Source organism: Leptosomus discolor, chromosome 1 (assembly GCF_034619465.1).
Source record: "Leptosomus discolor isolate bLepDis1 chromosome 1, bLepDis1.hap2, whole genome shotgun sequence".
Taxonomy (NCBI): Eukaryota; Metazoa; Chordata; class Aves; order Leptosomiformes; family Leptosomidae; genus Leptosomus; species Leptosomus discolor.
This window is the reverse complement of record NC_141391.1, coordinates 17,510,433-17,538,432: the sequence shown is the minus strand read 5'-3', so window position 1 is coordinate 17,538,432 and position 28,000 is coordinate 17,510,433. Positions and strand designations below refer to the sequence as shown.

Here is a 28,000-nt window from a genome sequence, read left to right as displayed (position 1 = left end):
GCTCGGGCGGCCCCGCCGGGCGGCGGCAGCATCCATCGCCCCGGGGCGGGGGAGCGGGGCCGGGCGGCGGCTGCGGGCCGCGGCGAGCGGGGCGGGGGGAGGCGGAGGAGGAGGAGGAGGAGGGGGCAAGGGCTCCAAACAACACGTGATTCCCGCGGAGCAGCGAGGGAGTCGGGGGAGGGGAGAGCGAGGGCGGGCGGCCGAGGCAGAGGAGGGCAGCCGCCGCCGCCGCTTTAAAGCCTCCCGGCGCGGCGCCGCGCAGCACCCGCTCTCCCCCGGCCCAGGCGCGGCGAAGCGCGGAGCCGGGCAGCGGCGCCGAGGGGCGCGGGCTGAGCCGGCCCCGGCGCGGCGCCTCCGCCGCCTCCCGCCCAGGGGCACCCGCGGCCATGCGAGGCGGCCGCCCCCGCGGCCGCACGGCTCAGCGCTGCTGCCCGCCGCGGCTGCCCGCCGCCCCGCGCTGAGCCGAGCCGCCGCCGCCGCCCCGCGGCACCATGTCCCGGCGCAAGATCTCCTCCGAGTCCTTCAGCTCGCTGGGCTCGGACTGCCCGGAGACCAGCCCCGAGGAGGAGGGCGAGTGTCCCCTGTCCCGCCTCTGCTGGAACGGCAGCCGCAGCCCCCCCGGCCCCGCCGACACCCCCTTCGCCGCCGCCGCCGCCGCCGCGGCCAGCGCCGGGGCGCGCCGCGCTCCCCGCCGCCGGCGGGTCAACCTGGACTCGCTGGGCGAGAGCATCCGCCGCCTGACGGCCCCCGCGGTGAGTGCCCCGCGCCCGCGGAGCGCCGCGCCCGGCCCCGGCCCCCCGCGCCGCGCAGACTCCGCGGGGTCGGGTCCGTGTCGGGAAGGCGGCGGCGGTGCCCGCGCCCTCCTCCCGGGCGTCCCCGCCGGAGCCCCTGCCCCGCCGTGCCCGCCCCTGCTGCGGGCTGCCAGCCCCGCCGAGCTGCGGGCGGGGAGATTTCGGCAGCCCGGTGCTGGGAATCGGCTCGGAGGCACAAAGACGCGCAGCTGCCGGTTTAGCTGGGCTTAACATTTCCGCCGAGTCCCCTTCTGAATCAAAAGAAAATGGTAAAGTCGTAACGTGCTTAGCACTAACTATCTGGTACTAGCCACATTTTCTAGTGAAAAGTTACATCTCTGTGATGCTCGGCATGCACATTCTTCCTTCGCCACGGGGAAGATGTGAACTTCGTGCATTTATAGGGCTTTTCCGTACTGAACAAGGTAAAAAAAAGTTTGTTCAGAAATATTTCAGCAACAGATTTCCCTGTGCCTCCCAGCCGCACCGACATTCCTGAGAGATCAGTTTCTTTCCAGTGTACTTTGAAATCTGTCACTTACCTTTGTCTGGATAGCTACACCTGTAGTTGAGAATCAATGAAGCATTGCTTATGCTAAAATAGGGAGTGGATTTGGGTAGAACCCGTAACGTACACTAGTATCACTTGGCAAGTCTGAAATCAGTGGCTCAGAAGTTCTGGTAGATTCATGTACAATAGAAGGTTCTTCTCCAGCCTTTCTGTTATGACGGTTCTATGCTCCTATAAAAACCCCTGTGACCATCACTAAATTTTCCTCATAAAGTTTCAGCTGCGATTGAATATTTGGTCTCTGAGATATTTTAATGTGTTAAGGTATAAACCAAAATATAATTGCAACAAGTAGTCTTATTCTGTAGGACAGCCGTATCTGCTGTTGTGGCATTGGATCATTTTTTTTGCATATTGTCATCTAGCTTTGGAAATTACTTATGAGTCTCATCACCATCAGCTGTCAGTTTGCTTTGGTTTTAATCAGCTCTTTCATGTTCGATGTTTCTTGATCTGGCTAGGTCGGAGCAGAGAAGCTGTTTAATGTGAGAAGATAGCAGTGCATTACATAGCTTATAGTCGTCCAGTTGCAGTTAAGACTTTTCTTTCCCATTGATTTTTTTCTCTCTCCACTGGGAATCTGGTCTTGTATTGCTGATATTAATAGATGAAATCTCAGGTGACCTGTCTTGTTTCAGTACAAAAAAAAATGAAGCTATTTAATTTGATAAGAATACAATGGTATAATTAGAGCATGTGTTACCCAAAATATTTGAAGTATTCTGAAGTAGCTCAATGCTTTATTTTTAGATAACCTTAGTATTAGTATTTTCCTAGCTTTCACTGTTGCCTCCTGTATTGAGTTGCTATAAAAGACAATTGCAATTTTACAGCTTTAATCAATTGTTGAATTTGGTTTTAAAATTAGCACACTCTTTGAATTAAGAGATAAGGAAAACTTTGATAGGTCTTATAGTCCTTTTCCCTTCCTGCTCTCAGAGAAATTTTATTTAAGAATGCAAAAATTTCGTCCAACCAGGTTTTGATGTCCCGAACAACAGCTTCCATGGCTTCCTTGGGAGATAATTATAGCACCCCTTATTGCTGAAAAACTGTAGTATTTTTAAAACTTTAATATGTGATACATATTGCTTAAAATTTCCCTTTTTATCTTGGCATCATAACTAGTGCTTCACTCCCATCTTACACATTTTGGCATAAACTAGTGCAATTAAGTCTAAAAAGTCGTGTTGTCACAATCATGGTATAAGAAAGGAACCAGGTCCCCCATCTTTTCATTTTTCACTCCAAGAAAACACTGTTCAGGTGCCTTGTTATTTTGCTGCGTTCTTTTCTTATTGAGAATCTGTTCTGTGGTACTGAATATATGCCTTCTTGCAGCAAGTCCAGTTACCATATGTCTAACACTTTGATTATTTTTGCACATCTGCTGATATAAATCAGGAATAACTTTAATTAGAAGTAAAAAAACCCCAAAACTTTGCCTATGAAATTAGTGTCAAATGGGACCCATTTCCATTATTTGTCAAATTAAAGGGCAAGTCTGAAGGGTGCATTGACATATGTTCTTTCTGAACAAAAGCTTTAATACTTTTATTGTAGATGTAGATAAATTTTCATTCCATGATACTATAGACAGGGGTTTCTGTTAAGTATATAAACATATATTTATGTACATAATATGTATTATGTGTGTGAAAGTGTATACTATATGTATCGCCCTCAATGGCTTAATGTTTTTCTTTCCAACATGAATGCAGCAGGAATTTGTCCCCATCCCAGTGATGAACACTTTCAAAGTTGAAGGGTGCTACAGGTTCCTGATGTTTATAATTAGCCTTACCTTTGTGCTTTCTGTCAGTGATAGCTAGGAGTAAAATACTGAGCAAAATATTTTTTGTGTTTTCACTGAGGAAAGATTCTGCGTGTGTATTTAATACTACTGTGGCACACAGAGAGACCTCTGGGGTGATGTTGTTTCAATGTGGCAGTAGCAAGGGCTACCGAGGGCTGCTGTGGCAATGTGGAGAGCCTCGAACTGGGCAGGGAGGAGGATCTGAGGGGCAAAGGAGCTGAGCAAGAGGGGCATCCATGGGGCAGAGTGTCAAGAACACTGTGCGAGCAGGCTAGGTCTTATGAGTGGTAGTGCAAAAATGTGTGTGAAAATAGTAGTATCTTCTGTGCAATGTGTTCATAAGTTAGTACAACTGTATTGTCAATGGAAAGAGATTCTGTTGAGTAAAATGCAGTAATGAAGTATTTGAGATATTTTATACTAAAATATAGTGAAAAGAAGTTACTATATTTTGTATCACGTGTAATCTTTGTCTCAAGTTTAGCTGAGTGTGACTTTGCACAACTATTACTTTTTTGTGGAAATGTGGGACAAAATTGAAAAGTGAACCTTGCTGTGTTGCAATGTTTAATCCAACCCATTCTGCTTGCTCCCAGTGAACAGCTTCTAGCACTTTCCAGCACATATGATTTTCCAACTTTTTTCTTAAATACAGTTTTAGAGATTTTTTTTCCTGCAGCTCTTGTACTAGAGGATGTAGGGGCCTCTGCATATGCTAAACACCACTTCGACTTGCTGCCCTGTTGCCTCCCGAAGTACTGTTCTGCTGAGGAAGCGGGAGCACTGACAGCAGGAGGGCTGATGCTCTCCCAGCAGCCAGGCACAGCTGGGCACTGCGGCCCAAAGGGCTGGGGGAACCATGCCCAGCCAGGGCTGTGCTCAGCACCTGAGTGTGAAGATGATGTGTTTTGGGACCAAATTTAGCTGCTCAGTGCAATAAACCCCAAGCATTGCACACATAGCTCTTGTGACTACTTTAGCTCACAAGGTCATGGCCAACAGCGCTCCATGATTATTGCCCCATATCTGGCTCTGCCCTCTCACAGCCTTCATCCCAGTGGTGTCCTCACAAAGCTGAGCCCGTAATTGTGTAGGCAACTCCTATCCCCTCTAACATGTTCCTGAATCATGTTCCTAACCTGCAAAGGTATCCCTTCTGCCGTCCTTCATCTGAACCACTGTCAGAGGGTCTTTGGTTACCTATGCTATGAGAAATTTGGAACTAGAGCTGGCTGCTGTCAAAACTAAGAGGTGCTGTTCTCACTGGGCTGAGTTCAGGTATTTGGAGATAAATAATAAAATGCTTGGAACCTAGTACATTGATTCATGACCTTGTTTTTAAGAACTCAACTGCAATCATTAATAATAATGAGCAAATTTAATGGTATATTTTTCTTGTGATTCCAGCTTTGTTGTGTTCCATTTTAAAAGATGAATTTTACACCCACAACGACATAAATTTTGATCAGTTATAACTAGAGATGATACTATATGCTATTCTTTATCAACATAAATTTTTCTGCCTTTAGGAGTTCTGTTATATGGGAATGGCACCAGTGGACACATTTTTATTCTGTAGAAATGTCATTTAGTATCTTACTGAATTCCAGTTCCTTGCAGCAATTTTCACATTTGCTCCAGTTCTATCTTGACTTGTATCCAATACCAGGCTGAAAATAGAATCAAAATCAGGAAGAAAAAAAAAAATTTGTTGCTGATTTGAAAAGTCAAACACTCTGCTTCCATGTAAGGGGCATGGACTACCCTAAAGGAGCTGCAAGTGACTGGGCATGCATTCAGCAGAGACTGTGTACCCTCAAGCACTGTACTGATCTTTCTGGAAAGAGAATTACGTCATGACACAGCATTAAACTGACTTACATTTCTGTTTGATTTTATTTTCTGAATGGCGTATGTAATGCATCTCTTGAACTACAAACATTATTAAGTGAAAATAACTTCTGATATACTTTTCTGTTCATTCAGAATTATTCCTACTATTCTTTAAAGGCCCAGTTAAAGACATGTTAAAGTAAGAACATTTTTTTTCCTATTTAAGTTAAGAAGCTCTACCGGCTGCTGCCAAATAGTTTGAATTTAAGAATTGTCTTTTTGAATAGAACCTTTTTCCTGACAGTGGGAGAAAAGTGGACTTAAAGACAGTCATTTAGGTTAGTGTGTAGGCTATTACTTATGTCACAGAACTGCTGTAGCTTCAAATTGCTTAATTGCAAGTGAATCCTCCAGTGAGTGGAGGTGGGGTTTTGGCAGAGAAGTTGCAATATAGAAGCTCAAATTGAACCTGGCTCCATCATAAACCTCTACCACTTACTCTCAAGGAATAACTACTCTTTTAGTAGCAATAGCAAGTTACCACTAGCAGGAGAGGTAACAAACTGATTTTTACATGAGATTTTGAAAAAATTTTGCACAAGTACTCTGAGCTTCTTATGACTCACATTAACCCATCAGGTATATCTAAGCTCTACTGTTGGAATAACTTCTGCCTGTCTTTCTGAATGAAGTAAGATGATGTCAAATGGTAACCATATCAGCAGTGTGATGAGCTTATTCACTTAATAGCCTGGGCTAGATGAGCTTTACGTGAGTAACATCGTTCTCAGGAATGAGGGTGTGAAGGAAAAAAAAAAGCATGAAAATGGCGAAGAAAAGCACATCCCATGAGAAATACCTAATTTCTAGTTCCAATGGGCGAACAGGTTTAATTTTTTCAAAAGTATAATCAAATCAGACTTTTGCCCAGTATCTTTCAGCTTAACAGAGAGAAAAGCCATCTGTACACAAGGTCGCAGGAGCAGTCTGTAGGCAGTCAATTTGCTATTTCATAGCATGGAACAGAGCTGTGGTGTCTTAAACAGGAGTGTTCTGGAAAACATTATCAATATGAGCAACATGGTGAGTTTTGTATGTTTGTCTTGTTTGGTAGTTTAATATCTCATTCAAAGGAATGTCAGCCTCAAAAAACAAAATATTAAAAAAGATCAGTTTAGCTGCACCAGAGGGCCTTCAGCATTGTATTGACTTTGATGAAATTTTATTTCGGATAAGTTTGAATATTTGACGTCTAGTGCTTGGACCGATCATAGTAATAGTTGCTTTCTTAATCTTTGTGTAGTTCCAGGCTGAAATCTTGACTTCACTATAGAGCTTGGAAAAAAATGGAAACATTCATACATTGCAGGTGTCTCTGCTGCCTGGAAGCAGAGAGTGTGTCCCTGAAGGGGACTAGAAAGACCCTCTCTTTCCTTCTACCTCTTGTGCTAATGTTAAAAGCCATTATAAAACGCTTTGAGTAAAAGAAGTCGTTCCATCTCATACCCAAATTCTTTCTAGATGTGTTTGCTTGCTAACTCTCAATCTAAGAAAAAAAAAAAAAATCTGTGGTTTGTCTATAGGTCTCAAAGGGATAAGCATCTTTGCAGTTCCGCATATGAAATTACGTCCAGTTGTAATGAGGAAATTTGGCTTGTTCTATCCCAGCAGAAGAAATTTCTTGAGAAGGATTGACGCATAAAGCCTTTCATTTCCTAGCACTGATGTTTTTATGCAGTAGATGTAAGTTGCATTAAAAGACGAACAGGTAGCATTAGTGGTAGATCATCTACTATATTCTCACCTACTGAATACATTCTTTCTGCAGCACAGAACAGAACTTCTATCCATTCCAGACATGGCTGAAATTTAGAGATGAACAAAGTGATTCCAGCCAGTATTATGATGGATAGCACCCTGAGATATTTATCCTTCACTGTCAAGGAGTTAGACTAGATGATCTAATAGGCAATTTCCATCTGTAATGTCTGTGACTCTTCTAGTTGAAAGGCAGCTGGGCATGCAGGAGTTTTAATTCCTAATTATTATTTAGCTCTGCTTTATTTCTTCAGAATGTTTGCATTGTTATTGCCATGAAATAGTATGGGGTAAAATTCTTAGTCTCAATGTTAATTATTAAATTAAGGCATTTTCTCTGATATGCACAAGTATTTCTTTCTGAAGAGTACCCCGGTTTGCATGAACTGAGGAACAGAATGGTCTCAGGTTTAGGTGCCACGTGGTACTGAGCTCAGGGGCTGCACTCTTGCCCCATTCTGTCTGGATCATTGTGAGCTGTTGTAGGGCAGCAGTTTTGCCTCCAGCTGTCAGTCATCCCTCTGCGGATCGCCAAACAGCCTCCTCCTGGGGATTCTGCATCTCCTGTCTCGATACCATATCTGGCGCTAGTCATGGAAGTTTGCAAGCAGTCGGTGCTTTTATCTAAAGCACAAACTTCTGGAATCAAGAAGCTGGTTTTCATGAAGAAAAAATACATTTTTAGCTTGCACAGTTACAGTGAAAAAAATGAGCACACCCTGAAGGTTCAGAAGCTGGAGAGTAATTTTTTTTTTTTTTCCCTGATTATATTAGCAAAAGCACTATTAAACTCCCAAAGATGATCTTTTAAAAAAAAAAAAAAAATTCAAATGATTGCTTATGTTGGGGCTCTGCTTCTCCATTTCTGATTTCTGTCTGTGTCCTTTCCATTCTTCAGCTATTGGGAAGGGGACAGGGAGGGATCCTGGCTTTGCAGGACCTGCAAAGACTTGCTAGGGAGTCTTCCTCCTTTCTGCATCATCAGAAAATTATCAGATGCCAAAGGAGGCTTCGTTTTCGTTTTCGGTTCTACTTTTCCCTAGTTGCAGCAATTTCAGTGCTTGTCTCCCCACTACTGGCATTTGGGAATGTTGATAAATGTTTGTCTTCAGCTGGAGCCTTGAGTCTTTGTTTACAGCCTCTTCAATATCAATATTTTGCTGACCAGAAAGACAGGGAAAGAATTTTCTGCTCCTTTCATAATCATGGGGTAAATATTAAAAAAAAACCCAAACCCAGACTGGATGTGAAAACAACTATTTTGCCATTTATTTCCTTATGGATGGGCCAGGTGCACACCTACTAAATGTGCTTAGAGATCTGTAATCACCTTTGCACAAAGACTTGACTAAAATTTGTTCTGAAATATGAGGAAAAAAAAGTTTTTCGTTAATGAACTGTCACCAGCAGTGAAGCTGGCAATTAGTCTTACACATCTGCTGAGTTAGTGATTGAACGCTACAAATTTGAAGCATGTAAAACTTTCAGCCTCAAGGCGCTGATTTGGCTGAGGTCTGTGGTAGCTTGCTCCTCCTGTATGCAGAAGTGCGGATTTCTCTAGGAAGGACTTTGTAGCTCCCCAGGGCACAAGAGTCTGGAGGAGCCCCCTGACCCAACGGACTTCCTCGAAGAAATCATGATAAAAGCAAAGTGGTTTCTAGCTGAGCCTATTATGCTCTTCAGTGCTTCAACTTTCATGTTTAAAATTTTAAGCACTCAAGGTTTTAAGAGCATGACTGCTGAAGCACTTCTGAGGCTCAGCTAGCAGCCACTTAGCTTTCACCAGGAAAAATCTTTGAAGCCTTGTTGGGGTTAAGGAGGAACTGTCTGTGTACCTGGGTGCTCCCTTGCCTCAGACCTCCCTGTTCCATACAGTTGCTTTCTTCTCTAATTCTATCAGGTTATCTTAGGATGCAAAAGGAATGGGATGGAGAATCTGAAACTACACTTATGTAAATTTAGACTGAGTCATCTGGGATACTGTGTGCAGTTCTGTCACCTCAGGGTGGGGGTTGTCTGTCCTTACTTAAACATTTAAAAGATGTCTAATTCTAAAGCGATCACTCCACATCTTTTCTAGATGCAAAAATGGGTATTTCTAAAGACTGAGTCCTCCGGCCAACTCTAAGATGAAATGAATCTCTTTGGGTGCCTACAGTTGGGCAGATGAGCCCTACCATTTATTTCTGAAGGTGTTGCAGCCAAATGAAAAGACATTTCAGAGGCAACAGAAAAAGGCTGGGGAATAGGCTAGAGTCTGTGTCCTCTGAGAAGATTGGAAAGCTTATGTTTGATTGCCTTAGGAAAGACATTTATAACAAGGGATGCAATTAAAGTGGGAGTCCTCTCCCTTTTGTCTCCAAAACTGGAGGCAATGAAGTCAAAAGAAAAAAAAAATGCAATGTTTAAACTGGAATATTTTTTCAAAGGATGTTGTCTGAGTTTAAAAAACCTGGAATACTTCAAGTTCATTTAGACAAATATCTTCATAACAATTTTCTCCAGTTAGTCATAAAAATGTTCTTCTGAAGAACTATTACTCCTCTAGCTTCAGGTCTTGAACCGATTTTGCACTACTGGAGAGCAGGGTGAGATCTAGCAAGAACCAAGCCCATGTTGAAGGGAAGGAGGTAAAAATAGAGATAACTCTTGAGGGTCAAGGGTGAAAACTCCTGAGGTGGAGGAGTCTGGGGGGTTGTTACTTCTGGCAATGCAACTAAGGCCTCTTTTCCACCTGTGGTTCAGCAGTTACAGAGCGGGTACATTGCCCTGGGAAGAGGTGGGAGAGGTGACCTCCCTTGGGATGAGGCATTAGAGCCATATCAGCCTCAGCCCTTAGAGGCTTCAAGAGGAGCAGTATGGTAGGTATCAGAAGCTCTCTTCTGAGGAGACTGAGGCACTCATCTACCAGCCTGCCTTGATGCCTCAGGAGTTTTGCTGCTCGCCAAGAGCTCGGACATAGTGTTGCAAAAAGGCTGCCAAAGCTTGTTTGTCTCTTGGACTATGACCCTGACTGCTCATCAATGATACAGCCGGGGGGACCTTGAATATATCAGGAGTGACTGCATGGCTTTGAGCACAAGGCCAAAGGGTGTGGGTGCCCAGTTGGTGTCTCCTCGATCCTGCTGGTGAGGGGGAAAGGCTCTGGCTGGAGCAGACACACCTAGAAAGGCAGTCCCTGGCTGTGTGGCTGGTGTTGCTGGCAGGGGTTTGGCCTCCATGGACACGGGGCACTCTCTGAGGAGCCAGGACTGCTGAGCAAGAATGGCATTCATCTGACAAAGTGAGGTGAGGGTGTCTTTGCTAACAGGCTTCACAACCTTGTGAGGAGGGCTTTAATCTATGCTTGTTGGGGAAGGGGTTTCATTCTCTGAAGGGAATTGGGAGCAGTGAAGAAGTATCAGGGGAGCAACAAGATGGAAGAGGCTTTTATGCTCACCTCATGAAAGCAGTATGACAGGGAGCCCATCTTAAATGCCTGTGTCCAAATGCAGGCAGCATGGGGAGTAAACAGGTGGCATTAGACATCCCCATGCTGCCACTGAGCTTGGACCTCCTGTGGGATTGCACGCATCCCTGTGTGGAACGACTCTCAGGATGGGACTGCTGCAGAAGATGGACACAGGCTCTTCAGGAAGGATGGGCTGGGAAGGTGAGGAGCAGGAGCTGTGCTCTGTGCAAAGAGGTGGCGGCAGGGTGTGGGCGGTTCCCTCTGGATAGAGCAAGCTGGTCCAGAGAGTGAGGGTCAGGAACAGAGGAGAGATGAGCAGGGGTGGTGTGGTGGTACATCTGCTACACACTGGCTGGTCAAAAAGTGAAAGTAGAGGAAGCCTTTAGACAGCTGGATGAAGCCTCAAAATGGCAGGCCTTGGTATCATGGGGGACTTCAGCCAACCCAAAATCCACTAGAAGGGCAATAGGTCTGAGCACAAACAATGCGGGAGATATTTGGAGTGTGAAGATAATTTCTTAATGCAGGTGATCAATGAGCTGACAAAGGGGGGACCACTCTGCTGGAGCTATTGCTCACAAACAAGAAAGAATTAGTTGAAAGTATAAAGGTTGAGGGCAGGCCTACAGTGATTACGAGATGCTGGAGTTCAAACCACTGAGAGAAGTGGGAAAGACAAATAAGTGGAATCACAACCTCATACTTCAGGAGAGCAGATTTTTGGCTTCTTCGTAGATCTTCTTGGCAGGATCCAATGGGCAACTAGTCTGTAGGGTAAACAGGCACAAGAAGCTGATTGATCTCTTCATGGACCCTTTGACACACTCCTCAAAGCACAAGAACAGTTCATCTTCTCATATGCAAAAAAAGATGTCTACAGAAGTTGGAAGCAGGGATGAGATGCCCTGGAGGGATACTGAGGCATTGTCTGAGCATGCAGGGATGGAGATAGGAAAGCCTTCCAGTTGTGGCAATCAGGGGAGGTACTTGTTGGCTAGAAAAAGACAAATGTCACGTGCAGCATCAAGAAGGACAAGGAGGACCCAGGGAACTACTCACCAATCAGCCTGACCTCAGTACTTGGGAAGGTTATGGAGCAAATCTTTTTGGAAGCCTTTTCTTAGCACAAAAAAAGGACAAGATGGTGATTGGGAATATCCAGGCCAAATTTTACCCTTTTGTTTCCTTTAACACCGTTTACACACTTTTATGCCCTTTACCGAGGGTGAATTGTGCCTGCCCAACCTGGTTGACTTCTGTAATGAGGCGACTTGCTCAATGAATGAAGGGGTTTTGACTGCCTTGATTTTAGGAAGGTCTCCCATAGTGTCATTAGAGCCAAAGTGGTGACAGACCGACTTAAGTGAGCGATAAGGTGGGTGGAATATTGACTGGACCTTAGGGCTCAAAAGGTAGCTGTCAGAGTCACAAAGTTGAATTAGCAACAAGTTACCTCTGCATATCCCTCAGGGAATGAGACTGGGGCCAGCAGAGGACTATCGGGATGGTCAGGGGATGGAGCACATTACATCTGAGGGGAGACTGGGGGAGCTGTGTCTGTTCAGCTTTTAAGAAGACACAGCTTTGGACATACTTTGTTGCAGGCTGCAGCTACCTGATCAGGGTGTGCAGAGAAGATGGAGCCAGACTTTTCACAGGGGTGCACAGTGGAAGGATGAGAGGCAACAAAGCTGGAATATGGGAAGTTTCAAATCTGTACTAAGAAGAAGAAGAAGAAAAAAATGTCACAAGGGTACTCAAACACTGGCACAGGTTGCCCAGAGGGGCTATGGGATTGCCATCCTTGGAGGCAGTCAAAACTTGTCTGGAGAAGGACCTAAGCAACCAGTTGTAACTCAAGTTACTTTGAGCAGGAGGTTGGACTAGAAGACCTCCAGAGGTTTCTTCAAACCTGTATGATTAATTGATCTGGTGATTTTTTACGATTTATTCTGACACATTGGAGTTAGCCGTGGCCTGATGTCTGGATTCAGAATTAATTTAGGGAAGTCCTGTGGCATCTGCCATGTAAAAGTTCAGTCTGAATATCTTGAGTGTTCCCCTCTACCTACGTATCATCATTCCAGATGGAGCTTGGATGTGATCTGATGTGGCAATTTTTGCATTAATTTACAGTTAACTATAGCAATACTGGCATGTGTTAATTTGATTTGCCCTTAGAAACATGAACTGATGTGACTATTCCTTTTGTAATTAGTACCAAATATTAATAAATCATTATAATAAAAATGATTTTTTTAAAATTTGAATTTACTGGTTTAGATAATAGTTTTTTCACATTTATATACTATTTCACATTTATATTAAATCTTTCATTTGAAGTGGTCATGAAGCTTTAAAACCTCTCCAGTAAATAAGTGCCACTGGGTACCTGCATGGCACAGACTTACATTGTGGTGGAGGAGGTGTATTGTTACAGGCTGTCTTTCATCTCCTTGAATGGCAGAACTATGCTTCTTGGAGAGGTGATGTGTGTCGTGACACTCGGGGAAGGTTTAGCTATTTTGCCTCCATCCAGTCTTGCCATTGGATGCAAAAAAGAGGTGGAAATGTTTTCCTGCCCATTCTTTCGCTCATGGGCAGTGCATAGTCAGTAGTGGAAGAAGTAGCACACCCAACTACCCTTGTAGACAGCTATAAGCAGATGTCATGTCTCTTCTTTCTGTTTTGTTTAGTCATGGCCATAGTTACAGATTTAAATCTATAGCAAAAAGACATTCACCAGTGATGAAATACAGCAAAATGAGAAGGTGAGCACAGTGACTTTTTAACTATGCACAGTGACATGCCATAATAATTCTTGTGAGAAATGAAGAAAGACTTTGTGGCTTCTTAGGTCAGTTTTCATACTGGCTATAAGCACATTACATAGAGCTCTGTTTATGACCAGTGTTTTAATCGTAAATCCTATTTTTTGTCTGTGCTTAATTTCTAAGATTTGATAGGAGATGCCAGTGAAAAGGGATATGAAGTCATAGGATTGTATAGAATTTTCTGACAACAGCTAGGCAGCTGATTTAGCTTTCAGAAGAGAGAGTTAACATGGGCTGTTTTATTTTTCATTCAGCACTGCAGGAGAAGGGAGGTCTACTGGTGCAATAAGCTTAGTACTTGGAGGTCACTTGTATGGTCAAATCTTGAGGTATTCAAAAGGATTTTTCCCTGGGTAAGGAGTGCAACATCAGTGTATCAGGCGTGAGAAAGGCAAAGATAATCCGTGGAGGATTTCTCAGGTGTCATAAGCTGCAAAACTTCTGGAGAAGAAAAAAAGCTATTTTGCTTCCTCTCTGCTACGGTACCAGGTGTTGCTGCCTTCCATACACTTACTGTAAAAGCATTTTGGAAGAACCAGAAGGGAGATCTAATTTAACAATCAAGTATTTCTACCATTCCCTGTTTCATGTCAGAGGAGTTGCTGGTGGAGTACTACTGTTGTGTGTAGGGAGTGGGGCTGAGGGAAATGCTGTATGGAGATGGGAGATGGCAGCTGTCTGGACCTCTTTGCTTAAAGCCAGTTTGCTTTGCTTCATTGCTTGTGTGGGAAAATACATTTTTTCTATATGTGAAGAATGGATTTTTCTGCCTGCTGAGCACAGGAAAGCTTCTGAATCTCTGCAAGAACATGCTATGAAATATATTTGTAGCCCATTAGGCCCAAGGACTTCAACACCTGCTGTACCACTGAGAAGGGGACAGTTTTTTGATGTGTGATGGTTTCATTCATGTGGTGCTTCCATTGTGTTTTGCAAGAGAACATGTAACTTTTAACGCTTTTAGCATGGGAAACTTAGCTCCCACAGAGAAGAGATGTAATTATCTGGTACAGAATTAACAAAAAACCCCTCTTTCAAGGTTTACATCTATGCTGAGCTTATTTTTGTTCATAGAATCATAGAATGGTTTGGGCTGGAAGGGACCTTTAAAGGTCATGTAGTCCAACCCCCCTGCAGTGAGCAGGGACGTCTTCAACGAGTTCAGGTTGCTCGGAGCCCTGTCCAACCCGACCTTGAATGTTTCCAGGGACGGGGCTTCTACCGCCTCTCTGGGCAGCCTGTTCCAGTGTTTCACCACCATCATTGTAAAAAATTTCTTCCTTACATATAGTCTGAATTTACCCTCCTTTAATTTAAAACCATTACCCTTTGTCCTATTGCTACAGGCCCTGCTAAAAAGTTTGTCCCCATTTTTCTTGCAAGCCCCCTTATGCATTTCTTAAGTGCATGCATTTCTACACATCTGAATTCAAAAGGGTAGACACATTCTTATAGTTTTGTTTTAAAAAAGAAATTTTTACAATTGTACAAACCTGGCATACGCTTTTTCATTCCTGCTGTCGTCAAAACAGATACCTCTTTCTGCAAACTCAGGAGCAAGAGTAGGTAGAAAGCTCAGCTCTTGAACTGACGAAACTGTACAGCAGTGAGCAAAATCTGAAACTTCCAAAGATGACGGAAGTTTTAAAATGAAGTTCCTCTAATTAAGGGGCATTTCAACTCTCACTTTCCAAAACAATTAGACGTCTTTTTCAAAACGTAGGAAGTACCAATATCTCTAAAATTTGAGCGTCTGCTGCTGCAAGTCTGATCAAAATATCCTTATGAGCCTCTGATACAGAAGGAAGGCTTATAAATCCCAGTTGTGTACATTTGTCTGACCTCTGGCACCAAGACAAAATGGACAGGTAAAAACCCTCAGATTTGACAAACTAGTCATTTTGGAAGAATGATGTTTTGCCATAAATGACTTGGAAAATTCAAAAGAGAATGACATGGATTTCATGTTTGCTTTCTTTACCCAAAGTTCTCTCATGAATTAATTCAAAGTAATAAGAATAGCCTCAGCAGCAGTAGTAGTAAGGAAAATAAACATACATATCTACATACGTATATTGGTGAACACTGTATCAGTAGTAATAATGCAAATAAACACATATATGCACATATGTAGTTTGGTGAACACCTATTAAAATGAAATAGCATAGAAATACTTGAAGCATATCATGATTTTCTTTTGATGAACTTGATTTTCATGATAATTTAAAAGATGACTAGAGAGTCATAGCTTGTCAGGAAAGTAAGCCAAAATAAATTACATCTTTATAATATTCTTTACTACAAAATGCTCTAGGGAGCATACAAAGTTTCAAAACCCAATGCCTTTTCCCGTGATAGTTTCATCACAAAATAATAGCACTTTGTTGCAGACTATTTTAAATTATTTTAAATTAAAGACATAATTGGTGGGTGATAGTTTTTGAGAGCTAATCGTGAAGTGGCTGCTCCTTTGTTATGCACAACTAGTTTTCTAAGCAGTATTAATTATGTCACATTGTAAAATTCATTCCTGTTTAAATGGTGAAGTGACATAGAAGGAATTAATAATATTTTGAAACCATCGTTGCGATGGGCATCTGGCAGGTAGAAGATGAGGAGGAGTAAAACTGGAGAAAAACAGTGTATTAAAAGATCTGTTAATTAATCTGTACTATACTTTCCTAATCTTATTTTTTTATTATTATTATTCCATAGCCTCAGACCATTCGGCAAACTCTTCAAAGGACACTGCAATATTTTGAGCATCAAGTTATTGGGTAAGTGTTAATGTGAGGTAGTAAAAGGTGCATGGTAATATTTTGCTCTATACTTCCCGAGTCACAAACTTGCGTGACAAGCCTTTTAATTTTTCCCTCAGATTCTTAGAGGTGCTCTGGAGTAACTATGCATACTATGGACATTAAACTGCTGTCCAGTCCTGCTTCCATGCAATCCCATCAGGACATGACTGCTCCATTAATGATAATGTTTCCTATATAAGGAGAATAGGGAATCTTTTTGTAAAAGTATAATCTTGCAAGGTCCCACAACAGTGCTGCATATTTCTGGGTGTTTGCAGAAGCAGGACTGAAAACCACCTCATAAGAGTTCATTGAGAAAATTAGTATGGGATTGAGCAATAAAAAGTCTTTACCTGCACAAGTATTTGCCTTACCTGTGCAAGTATTTTACTTTCACAGATAACTTATTTTCCTAACAGGGTGAGAATACAATGGCTGCATGTCTATAGGCACTAAATGACTGTGTCATATGACAAATGAAGAATGCTGTCCTCTGAATTTAATTACACAGATGTAAGGGAATTTTTTTTCAGGCCCTGTTGAGGGTCTTTTTAGAATTTATGACATAGTTTCAAATCTCAGTGGACTGGGAAGAACTGTCCTTTGTAATAGGTTTGCGTGGCAAGGTTTTGGTAGCGGGTGGGTTACAGGGGTGGCTTCTGTGAGAAGCTGCTAGGAGTTTCCCCTATGTCCGATACAGCCGGCTTTAAGACGGACCCGCCGCTGGCCAAGGCCGAGCCAATCAGCAACAGCAGTAGCGCCTCTGTGATAATGAGTTTAAGAAAGGGAAAAGTTATTCCACAGCAGTAATTACAGTGAGAGAGAGGAATGAGAATATGTGAGAGAGATATTTCTGCACCCCCTGCAACCTGTGATGAAGACCATGGTGAGGCAGCCCATGGGCGGTGGAGCAGATACCTGCCTACACCCCATACCAAAGTAGGTGGATGCCTGAAGGAAGCTGTGACCCCGTGGGAAGCCTGCACCGGAGCAGGCTCCCGGCAGGACCTGTGGACCCATGGAGAGAGAGAAGCCCACGCTGGAGCAGGTTTGCTGCTAGTGACCCCGTAGGGAGACCCATGCTGCAGCATCAGTGCCTGAAGGACTGCATCCCATGAAGGAGACCCACGCTGGAGCAGTTCATGAAGAATTGAAGCCTGTGGGAAGGACTCACACTGGAGAAGTCACGGAGGACTGTCTCCTGTGAGAGGGACCCCACCCTGGAGCAGGAAAAGCATGTGAGGAGTCCTCTCCCTGAGGAGGAAGGAGCAGCAGGGACAATGTGTGATGAACTGACCACAACCCCCATTCCCTGCCCCCCTGAGCTGCTTGGAGGTAGAAGGTAGAGAAATTGTGAATAAAGTTAAGACTGGGAAGAAGGAAGGGGTGGGGGAAAAGTGTTTTAAGATTTGGTTTTATTTCTCATTACTCTTCTCTGAGTTGATTGGTAATAAATTACATTTTTCCCCAAGTGGAGTCTGTTTTGCCCATGACAGTAAACGCTGAGTGATCTCCCTGTCCTTATCTCGGCCCACGAGCCTGTTGTTATATTTTTCTCTCCCCTGTCCAGTTAAGGAGGGGGAGTGATATATTTGCTTTGGTGGGCCCCTGGCATCCAGCCAGGGTCAAACCACCACACCTTGACTGTTTCTCTATGTTTGGTTAAAATTCACAGGGAGCCCTAGCTTGGAGGGTGATACCTGCAATATTAGCAGTCTGGCTGGCACCTGAGGGCAGAGAGGAAGCCAGACTTGGCAGGCAGTTGTAACATCCGCTGTGGGGCAGGCTAAGGAGGAAGACTTCTGGCGGCTGTTTTTTCAGTTGCTGAAAAAATTGCTTGAAGTCTCACATTAGGAGACTTCAGAGGGTGATACAGTGCCTTGAGGAAATCATGTGGGTAATAACAATGCATCTTTTTATTTATGGCCACATGTGGCTTAGATGTACTTTTTTTAACGGACAAAATATAAAACCAGGACACTCTGAAACCTGTGATTCCTGTGAATTACAGTACACTGACTCAATATTTGAACATCACTATGAGTTGGTTAAAGTAGCATCTGTCTCTAGTGGATGTCCTATATTTGTCCTGCCCTGTGATCTTTACTGTTGGTTCACACTGTGGTGGGTTGACCTTGGCCAGCCGCCAGACCCCCCCACAGCTGCTCTGTTCTCTCCTTCGTACTCCTCAACAGGATGAGGGGAGAAAATAAGGTGAAAAAAGCCCATGGGTTTTGTTAAAGACACTCTTGATACCTGTACTTCCTCCTGCCCTGAGTGGCACAGGGGAATGGGGATGGGGACTGTGGTCAGTCCATAACAGCTCCTCTCTGCTGCTCCATCCTCCTCACGCTACTCCCTTGTTCTGGCCCAGGCTTTCCACAGGCTGCAGCTTCCTTCAGGGCACATCCATCTGCTCTGGTTTGGGGTCCTCCAAGAGCTGCAGGGTGGATATCTGCTCCACCATGAACCTCCATGGCCTGCAGGGGTGCAGCCTGCATCACCATGGTCTTCACCACACATTGCAGGGGAATCTCTGCTTCGGCACCTGGAGCACCTCCTCCCCCTCTTTCTGCACTGACCCTGGTGCCTGAGTTTCTCTCAGTTGTTTTCCTCACTTCTCAAACCTCCATGAGATGTTTTGCCCTTTCTACAATACACTTTCCCAGAGGCACCACCTGCTTGGCCAAGGGCCTCAGCTGTGCCCTGCGGTGGGGCCGCTGGAGCTGGCTGGCACTGGCTGTGCCCAGCATGGGGCAGCCCTGGCCTCTCTTCACAGAGGCCTCTGCAGGCCCCCTGCCAGCACCTGGGTGCTAACATCTGAGATAAATGTTCATCAAATCTCCCATTGTGGTCAAGACAGAATCATAGAATCATTGAATCATAGAATCATTTAGGTTGGAAAAGACCTTTAAGATCATTGAGTCCAACTTTTAACCTAGCACTGCCAAGTCCACCACTAAACCATGTCCCTAAGCACCACATCTACATGTCTTTTCAATACTTCAAGGATGGTGACTCAACCACTTGCCTGAACAGCCTGTTCCAATGCTTGACACCCCTTTCTGTGAAGAAATTTTCCCTACTATCCAATCTAAACCTTCCCTGGTGCAACTTGAGGCCAATTCCTCAAGTTACTTGGGAGAAGACACTGACCCCCACCTCACTACAACCTCCTTTCAGGTAGTTGTAGAGAGCAATTAGGTCTCCCCTCAGCCTCCTCTTCTCCAGACTAAACAACCCCTGTTCCCTCAGCCCCTCCTCATAAGACCTGTTCTCTAGACCCTTGACCAGCTTCGATGCTCTTCTCTGGACACACTCCAGCCCCTCAATGTCTTTCTTGTAGTGAGGGACCCAAAACTGCACACAGTATTCAAGGTGCAGCCTCATCAGTGCCGAGTACAGGGGCACGATCCCTTCCCTACTCCTGCTGGCCACACTATTGCTGATAGAGGCCAGGATGCTGTTGGTCTTCTTGGCCACCCAGGCACACTGCTGGCTCATGTTCAGCTGGCTGTTGACCAATACCCCCAGGTCCTTTTCCACTGAGCAGTTTTCCAGCCACTCATTCCCAAGCCTGTGGTGCTGCCTGGGGTTGTCGTGGCCGAAGTGCAGGACCTGGCACTTCAACTTGTTGAACATCAAGATCAGAGGTGAGGAGTGGCCATGGTGCCATTCAGGGACTCGGTGACGCTGTCTGGAGAGGCCTGACCTCCTGGTGTGGCAGTGGAGTTGAGCCATGACTTTGGGTTCTATGTCAACTTGGACAGTGTGTCGGGACATGGCCTTCTGCCAGGCACATGGCCTGGCATCAGTGGAGACCTGGAAAGCAGTGCTGACCATGCAGCTCACTGCAGAGTGCACCAGCACCCTTTGCCACCGTGTTTTCCTTGTTGAATATGAGCCCATTCTTCCCAATGTGTTTTACTCCACATGGAGAACCAGTTACCAGGATGCGCGGCTCTGAATCCTTTTTGGTCCTTTTCCACAGGTGCTGGCAACCCAGGTACTGAGATTTTGCAGACATTAACCAGATGAAGAGTCTAATCCTTAAAACTGCTATTCATGATTTATGGAGTATAAACAAAGTATGAAAGCATAACAGAAGTGTTAATAAAATACTCATTAGAAAAGCTTTTCTCTGTGCATTGAGCTAAATTGATTTTATATTTTGCCAAGTGCATTATCACTCTGCTGCAATATTTTCTTCACTTTTATTCTGTCTTCTGTGCTTATTATCACCTGCATAAAGCTTTGTTCTAAACATAGTTTCAGCTTCTGTTCTGTTTCTGTTGAATTAAGGAAAAACAATCCAGCGAAATGAAATCAAATAGAATAATTTAGATGGTAGCTGCTTTCTTGTTGGTTGGACCATGGCTCTGTGCCTTTCGTCAGTGGTGGGATTCTTTTTAATTTTTCTTTAACAGGCTATAACAGAAACTTTATTCTTGATAGTATAGTGAGTTGCAGCTTGACATCCTTCTTTCTGTTGAGATCTTTTCAGAAGAAAATTCACAAAGAGAGCTAGGTTTTATACTTGCAGTGCTAATGTAACGTGATGTGGAAGATTTATTATTCTTGTTAGATACTCACCATTGCCTCATAAACATCTTGGAGTTTACTGTACAACTTTGTTATAGAAAACACCCCAGTCGGAAGGATATGTAAGACAGATATGTGTGATACCCTTCCTTCATGCCTCAGCCCTTTGATACTATTTTTTTCTTATGTCTTCATTCTCGTTACAGATAATATTCCAGATTCTAGTATAATACTTGAGATACCCAGGCTACTGATACAGTGTCATCTGCGTGTGATAATGCATGAATGGAAAGGGGGTGATGGAGGGGAGAAGAAGGAGGAGACAAGGGAGGCTAAAGGCATCCTTTACCACCACTTCTGAAAGACATTTGTTGACCTTGCATTTATATAAGGAGATGCTGGAACTTTTTTACTTTTTTTTTTGATGTAGTTACAGGGATGCAGAGAAGAACTTTCACAATATATCAAACAGATGCTCCTATACAGACTGCTCTGGCAATGAAGAAACTGAAGATGTCTCAGGAATTCTCCAGTGTACGGCTAATGTACTTGGTATGTATTTTTTCAATGGAATTTATTTCCTTTAGTTGGAAGGAAAGTTTACTGACCATCCCAATACCAACAATGAACCAAGGAATTTTTGCTCTAACAAAGGAAATGTAGGGTGTAGGCAACTACATATTAGTGCATTGTTACTGCATTTGTCTTCTCTTCTACATATATTTTGCACCTTTGGGACAGTACAGACTGATTTTTCAGTGGAGTCAGTGGAGGTGCATTGTGCAGTACCCAGTGATTCGAGCAGTTTCAAAGGCTTTGAGTCCAAATGGACTTGCATCTGTGCAGGCCCTAGTCTTGGAATTATCTCAAGTGGTTTTATAGGGGTTCTACAGAACAACAGATACTCTTATTGTCTATGGGCATGGTGGATATGGTGGATAGAGGGCCTGAGAAACACAGAGCAGGACGTACCTGGGACATGAAACATTCTGGAAACTTACATTCATATTGAAGAATGCTTGCTGCAATAAACTTGTGAAATTTTGTGTGTCGAGATGATGCCATCCATCACTGAAGTGCAACTGTCTTAATAGGTGTCAGTATTACATAGCTGGCTATTTGCACCCATTCATATGATTTATCCAGCTTATTCTTCTTCCCAAGTTGTTAGTAAGCTTTACTAAAAAAAAAAAAAAAAAGTTACAGAATTTGACACTGGAAACTTAATTTTTGGCTGGGATTGTTTTAGCTGCTTCATTTCTATGAAACTAATCATATTCTTTGTTTTAGAGTAAACTTTACAGATAGAGCTTTAACCACTGGGCAATTGTCTACAGATTGAAGAGACTCATTATACCCCTCTACTCAGTACTTGTCAGACCACATTTGGATTACTGAATGCAATGTTGGGAACCAGGTTGCTCGTGGCTTTACCCAGTTCGGGTTAGAAACCTCCAAGGGTAGAGACTGCACACATGTTGCCTCTCTGGGCAACTTGTGCCTCTGCCTGACTGCCCTTATGGAGAAAAATACACAGTCTGAACATCTGCTGTTTCAACTTAGGCCCGTTGTCTCTAGTCCTCCTGGGCTGCACCACTGCAAAGAGCCCAGCTTGAAAGCCTCTCTGATTCTGGCCCAGCTAACATGAAGCAGCTGTTGATATCATGATGACATTTTTGCTAGTTGAGTACTGAGCTTTTTTCCCTGAACTTCTGTATAAGGCTCACAACACTTGGGGGTGTACTTTTTGCAATGAATCCCTCTTTGCTCTTCCATTTGAGGTCTCTACTACTCTACAGTAGGCTACTGAAGTTGGTGTGGAGGGCACGAAAGATGGCATTCTGTTTGATAATAAGGTTCCTTTCAGCTGATAATATACAGTATAAACCTGTGAATTTTTTATGGGATTATGGAGTTAAAGAGACTTCTTCAATAGGAGGCACAACACTGAAATCTGACCTTGTACGGTAATTAAACATGTAATTTACCTTCCATGGCAGGGGAATATGGTAAGGTAATATTCTGCCCACGTTGCTGTCTTGATCATCATATCCTGCTGACTGGAAATCCTTTTGGAGGTATATGCATTGCATGTCTGTGTGTTCTATCTCAAACTCTAAAACAGACTTGGTATGCTCTGTGAAACAGATAACATGTTCTAGTTGAGAGATGACTGTGTTTCACTGACATTCAAAATGCTTTCTTTTTGGTGTCAGGTGACTTATTCTGTAAGATGCTAGACACTGTCAGGGAGGTTCTGAGTGCTTTTAACTGCTGCTGGGAAGAGACAGTACTTGGTGCTTCGCACGTTTGGTCAAGGAGAGAATTTAGAACAAATTACATTGTAAATATGTCCAGTATTAGTTACCTTTTTTTGTTTGTTTGTTTGTTTGCATTTTAAAATAGTTGAATGCTAACTCTCAGAAACAAATGCTAGGAGTGATAAGTCAGGACTTACGCAAAGCAAAGACTTTTCATGTTATGATGTGCATATTAATATTATAAAAAAACAAATTAGACATTTTGTACTTACTTCACCATGACACAAAGTATGTGTTCTAAGAAACAGTTATGGATCCTTTTTCATCTTCAGAGTGCTTTTAAATCAATATGTTAGTTCTGGTCCCTCAGCATGGCTAAGTAATGTGCAGCCTGTTTTTTCAGTGGTATCCACACGGTCCATGTGTGTCAAGGGCAGATCAGACTGTTAGGATCACAGTGTAGGGATAACGTGTAAATGTTACTGTCTTGGAAAATTACTGAAGCGGACTTTGTTGAAAATAAGTTTGCGGAGACTTACTCTTGGAAAGCTCACCTTTTAAAGAATTAATTTGGGTTCATAACAAAAAAAAACTTCAATCTGAGCAAAACTGAGATAATTTAAAAGCAGTAGTTTTTCCTTCTTATCTGGGACAGGAACGTAAGGGAATGAGCAGAAAATGAGCTTCTTGGTTTTAATTGTAACTCTTATCAGAATAGGTAAATAATTAATGGAGGCTGCGTAATTAATTCTCACATACACAGTTATTTTTCTGGTTGAATAAGGATTAGTGAGAGCCACTTCTATGCAAGAAGGACGTAACCGCTGGGGTGTGTACCTAGAGCAATTGGCATTGCTGAGACAGGAGACTGTGATGGAGGTTAGAGAAACTGTTGAACCAAATCTGGCTCTCAGTTTATTTATATGAGCAGTAACAAGGACTTGATATCTAGGGCTGGAAGAAAGTGTTTCCTTAAAAGTGCTTGGAAGCAACTTCCTGCTCTCTTACCTTAGATAATGCCAACATGATTCACCTCTCCTGACCCTCTAACTGCCTCTAAAATAGTCATTTGCTATTCCTTATTAATCAGAAGATAGCAAATGCTGAGATCATTAGTAAGCTTGGAAGATTATGAGCGGATGTTTTGCACCGTGGTCCTTGTGCTCATGCTGCACACAGGAAAGTGCTGACTGCAAGCTGTACTCTCAGCTCGATGCATGTGATTTATCATGTATGAATACTAGTATTTTCCTCCTTTCAAGGCATCACTAAAGTGTGACACCATCTTCCTGCAGTGGAAGGACCTCATTCTGCTCATCTCCTCACTGAGTTGCTCCTGCTACAAGTCTAAACATCAATAGATTTCTTCCTGCTTTAATCCACTGTAATTAAGGGAGCCATGTCCACCATGCTCACATGCTGTAAACCATGTCTGATACCAGATCACTGGCACAGCTTTCCTTTATGGTGACAGCTTCTGAGGCTGGAATATTTAATTTAACTTTGTATCCTTCCTGAAATAGTCCAGACAGATTTATGATGGACTCTGCTTTCTTTATGTGGTGTGTGCACACTTTTACAGAGTCCTTCATAAGCATATAGCATCACAGAATCATTTAGGTTGGAAAGGATATTTACGAGCAATCAAGTCCAACCACTAACCTAGCCCTTCCAAGCCCACCACTACATCATGTCCCTAAGCGCTACATCTACATGTCTTTTAAATACCTCCAGGGATGGTGACTCCGCCACTTCATCAAAGACTCCATCAACCACAAGATTTGTGCTCTAGACCCTTTACCAGCTTCGTTGCTCTTCTCTGGACATGCTCCAGCACCTCAATGTCTTTCTTGTAGTGAGTGAGGGGTCCAAAACTGAACATCGTATTCGAGATGTGGCCTCAGCAGTGCTGCACCAGAGTACAGGGGGACAATCACTTCCCTAGTCCTATCATCTGAAGGAAAACGAAGTGACAATATAGTGGAAGTTGGGTAATAGTGAAGAGAAATCCTGACTTCTAAAGGGAGCCTTTATAAAGTTCCTAGCTGGAAATAAAATATTTAAAAGAATAAGCACTCGTGTGTTTTGCCCTGTTGACACAGACAATGCTTTTAGCTGGCTAGCTAAGCTGTGTTCAGAGCAGATTGGTGGTGTTAGTTTGATCTTATTTTAGAAGTGATGATAAGAAAACTATTCCTGTGATGAAGTATATTATGTGGATGAATGCCACATTTCTTCATTAGGTGACTGTAAATTTATACTGAGGTATGTTAGAGAGAAAGATTGTATATGAAGAGATTTCTTATTTGACCTTGGGCACTTTTTATTCTTTCTGTGCCTCAATTTCACATCTGTATAATGGAGATAACAGGGGGGTTTTAATCCTTTAAACCATACGTCAGTGCTCCTCAGTTTATAACCTTCTCAAAGCAAAGACATTTTCATATTATTTGTACATTCAGCATTTTGAGCAATGATAGACAAATCTTGTTTGGGACTTCTTTTGTCCTCATAATTTAAAATAATTTGATTTCAAGTTAGGTAGAGTGTGCACTTTGACTTAATTGCAGCTGAGTCAGAACAAAGGAGAAGACTTCCAGGTAGGTGCAAATTAAAGCTTTGGCAACGGGAAAATAAGGATGAAAACTTCTTTTGTTAGTCTGTAATTCCTACTGTAAGGAATTTATTTTGGGACATAAAGCCTTCATGACATGACTCTTGCTTGTCTTTTGGGTAGATATTCCACACAGATCTGTGCTACTGAGCTTTATGAAGCAAAACAGAAATACCAAGTTTTCATTTTTCAACTCTACTGTGTACTTCTAGTATATCCCATGTTGTTTCTCACATCCCAAATGCACAAACTGGATAAAAATTGTGCAGCCTTCATGTCACCTCCTCCAAACTTGTTTCAAACACTGCGCACAATTCATGTAGCCTTTGTGGATGTGAAGTATTTTTCACTCTTATTTCAGTCCTTCACAAAAAAAAAGGGAGTTTTTGTTGTGCAAAATTTGCAAGAGGTAGATGTTCATACCCAGTCTTTAATGGTCTTTGAAAGCCTATTTGCGTATTAGACTGCAATATCTAAATTGTATATACTGCAGCACCATGGTATATATACTGCATAAATAACACTTGCGACACCTTGGGTGCACAGCCTGAAGTTACAAATGCACTTGTATCAGATAGTTATTTCAGCAAGGAGGCCTGAAGAAATAATCGCAACTGTCTGACTTTCCTTTGCTTAAGATACAGAAAAACATTGTCGCCCTTTTTTTTATTCAAGAAATTAATATATACAACAGAATTCTTTTTCATCTGTTAAAAAAATTTGGCTCCTAAAATCTTACTACGATTACCTCATTTTCCTTAAAAAATGTACAACATATGTCAATGGCTGCTAAGCCACTCTGCATGTGGACTCAAATGTATTGCAAGAACTTTTTCTGCTAGGCATTCTTAAAGTAAAGTTTAATAATAATGCTTGTTCTCTTGATTTTACTTCTGAGAGTGGCGTGAGGACATTGCTTCTCTGTCATTTCTAAGTGAATACATTTCTGGGCATCTTCCATTTGGAGGATGATATGGCGCAGTGGCAAGGATTCCTGAATCCCCCAGTGATAAGTTATGTGGAATTCCAGCCTGGAGCCCTGTCCCGTCAGGGAGATAAATCATGTTTCTGGATTCAGCCTTTCCAAGACACTGAGAAGGATGTGGAATCCATTGTTGGAGTAGGGATTTAGAGAGCTCTGCTCTGGGTGACATTTGCTTGTCACCACCAAAGAAGATATGTGCTGTAGGCTGCTTTATATAGAGCAAATCTCTTCATACCTAAATATATCTTGCAGGGCTGTTCCTTCGTTTAGTGCAGAGGGCATAATTCTATAGAAGTCATTTACTCTCTTTACATTTATCAAAGCTGAAGATCTGTGTTTCCTTTATGAAAGTAAGAAAATCTCAGCTCTTACCCATATTCTGTAGTCAAAGAGGAATAAATTTGGGATCATTCTGGTGACTATTAAATTATGACAGCACATCACTGCTGAGAAATACTACATCTGAAAAGGCAGGAAATACATTGAAAAGGAGATGCCAGGACAGATCTTAGCCTACCGTGAGATTAGACCAGTGATGTGATTGGAAAAGATGGACAAGGGTTTGACACACTGACTGCTTGGCGGGTGTCTGAGAACTGCAGATGTTTATATATTGAAAGTACATACATTACTATCACTTTCCTTTTCCTTTGAGCTAAGAATTGCAGACAGTCATTAGGATGCAACTACTTTGGGATACACAGACTAATTTATAATTAAAGTTGTTGGTTTACAAATGGCGTAAAAGGAAATGTTACATGGCCCAGAGGACTGGTGATACTAATGGTTTTTAATAATACTTGGAACTCTGTCCTGGGGGGGCTCTAAGCTATACACACAGGACTCCTGTTATTTAGCAGATGTTACTGCACACTGGCAGTACAAAAGTAATCTAAACAAAAATCACATAATTCCTGTGATTTCAAAACTGAGATGAATACATCTATATTAGAAAAGGACAAATGTTTATACCAATTGGCCTTAGATGTCCCACTCTTCTCAAATCAGAGCTATTTATTGTTAGAAAGCAGATGAACTACCAGTAGATAGTGAGCAGTTTGAAGTTATGATGTACAATAATATCTTGTGGAAGTCTATAAAGTAGAAGGCATCGTGGACATGATTAATTGATTAAATATAGGTGTTTGCCATTGTTTTAGGTGCTGTGGTGTATCCTGTGTGGCCTCTGTCAAACCTCTGAGAATGTGTAGGTCTCTCTTAAGTCCCATATCCTAGCAGATGTAACTGTTAGTTCTTTTGTAGATGTCTTGGATGCCTTCTGAAGACTCAAATAGCATTAGATTTCTATATTTAGTCGACTGAATTGAGTCCTTTATATATGTGAGGAATTGTGAGAGATGATTTTGCATTTCGTGGGGAAAGTTTTTAGATTTCATTACAATTTTATTCTTTCCAAGAAGTGAAGTTCCACTCCGTATGTCAATTCAAAGACATATATGCTTATTTTAATGCAAAAGCAAATGAAAAAACTTTGTTCTTACTGCTGTTTGATTAACATGAAACAAACTGGATCTGCCTTATATTTAGGAATCACCAATCTAGTGATTGCAGTTTTCATTTAATAAACCCTGTGCAAATCTAAGAGGTGAGGTTTCCAAGATGTGATGGGGAGCATAAAATGATGATAGGCTTGCTTCAGACAGCTTGGCTTTGCCTGCAGAA

At 42.7% G+C, this 28,000-nt stretch overlaps 1 protein-coding gene across 3 annotated transcripts in view; it reads left to right on the top strand.

Moving 5' to 3' along the window:
- The first annotated feature begins 491 nt into the window (after window positions 1-491).
- Window positions 492-28,000, top strand: part of GUCY1A2 (guanylate cyclase 1 soluble subunit alpha 2) — a 155,552-nt gene continuing 128,043 nt past the window's right edge. For 2 of the 3 annotated variants that reach the window (XM_086481777.1, XM_086481775.1), the window contains exons 1-3: window positions 492-752; window positions 15,830-15,891; window positions 20,888-21,009. In XM_086481777.1, the coding sequence (XP_086337903.1) occupies window positions 492-752; window positions 15,830-15,891; window positions 20,888-21,009 (445 nt within the window). Of the gene's footprint in view, window positions 753-15,829; window positions 15,892-16,855; window positions 16,859-20,887; window positions 21,010-28,000 lie in introns of all 3 variants that reach the window. The other variant, XM_086481776.1, reaches the window with a different exon arrangement.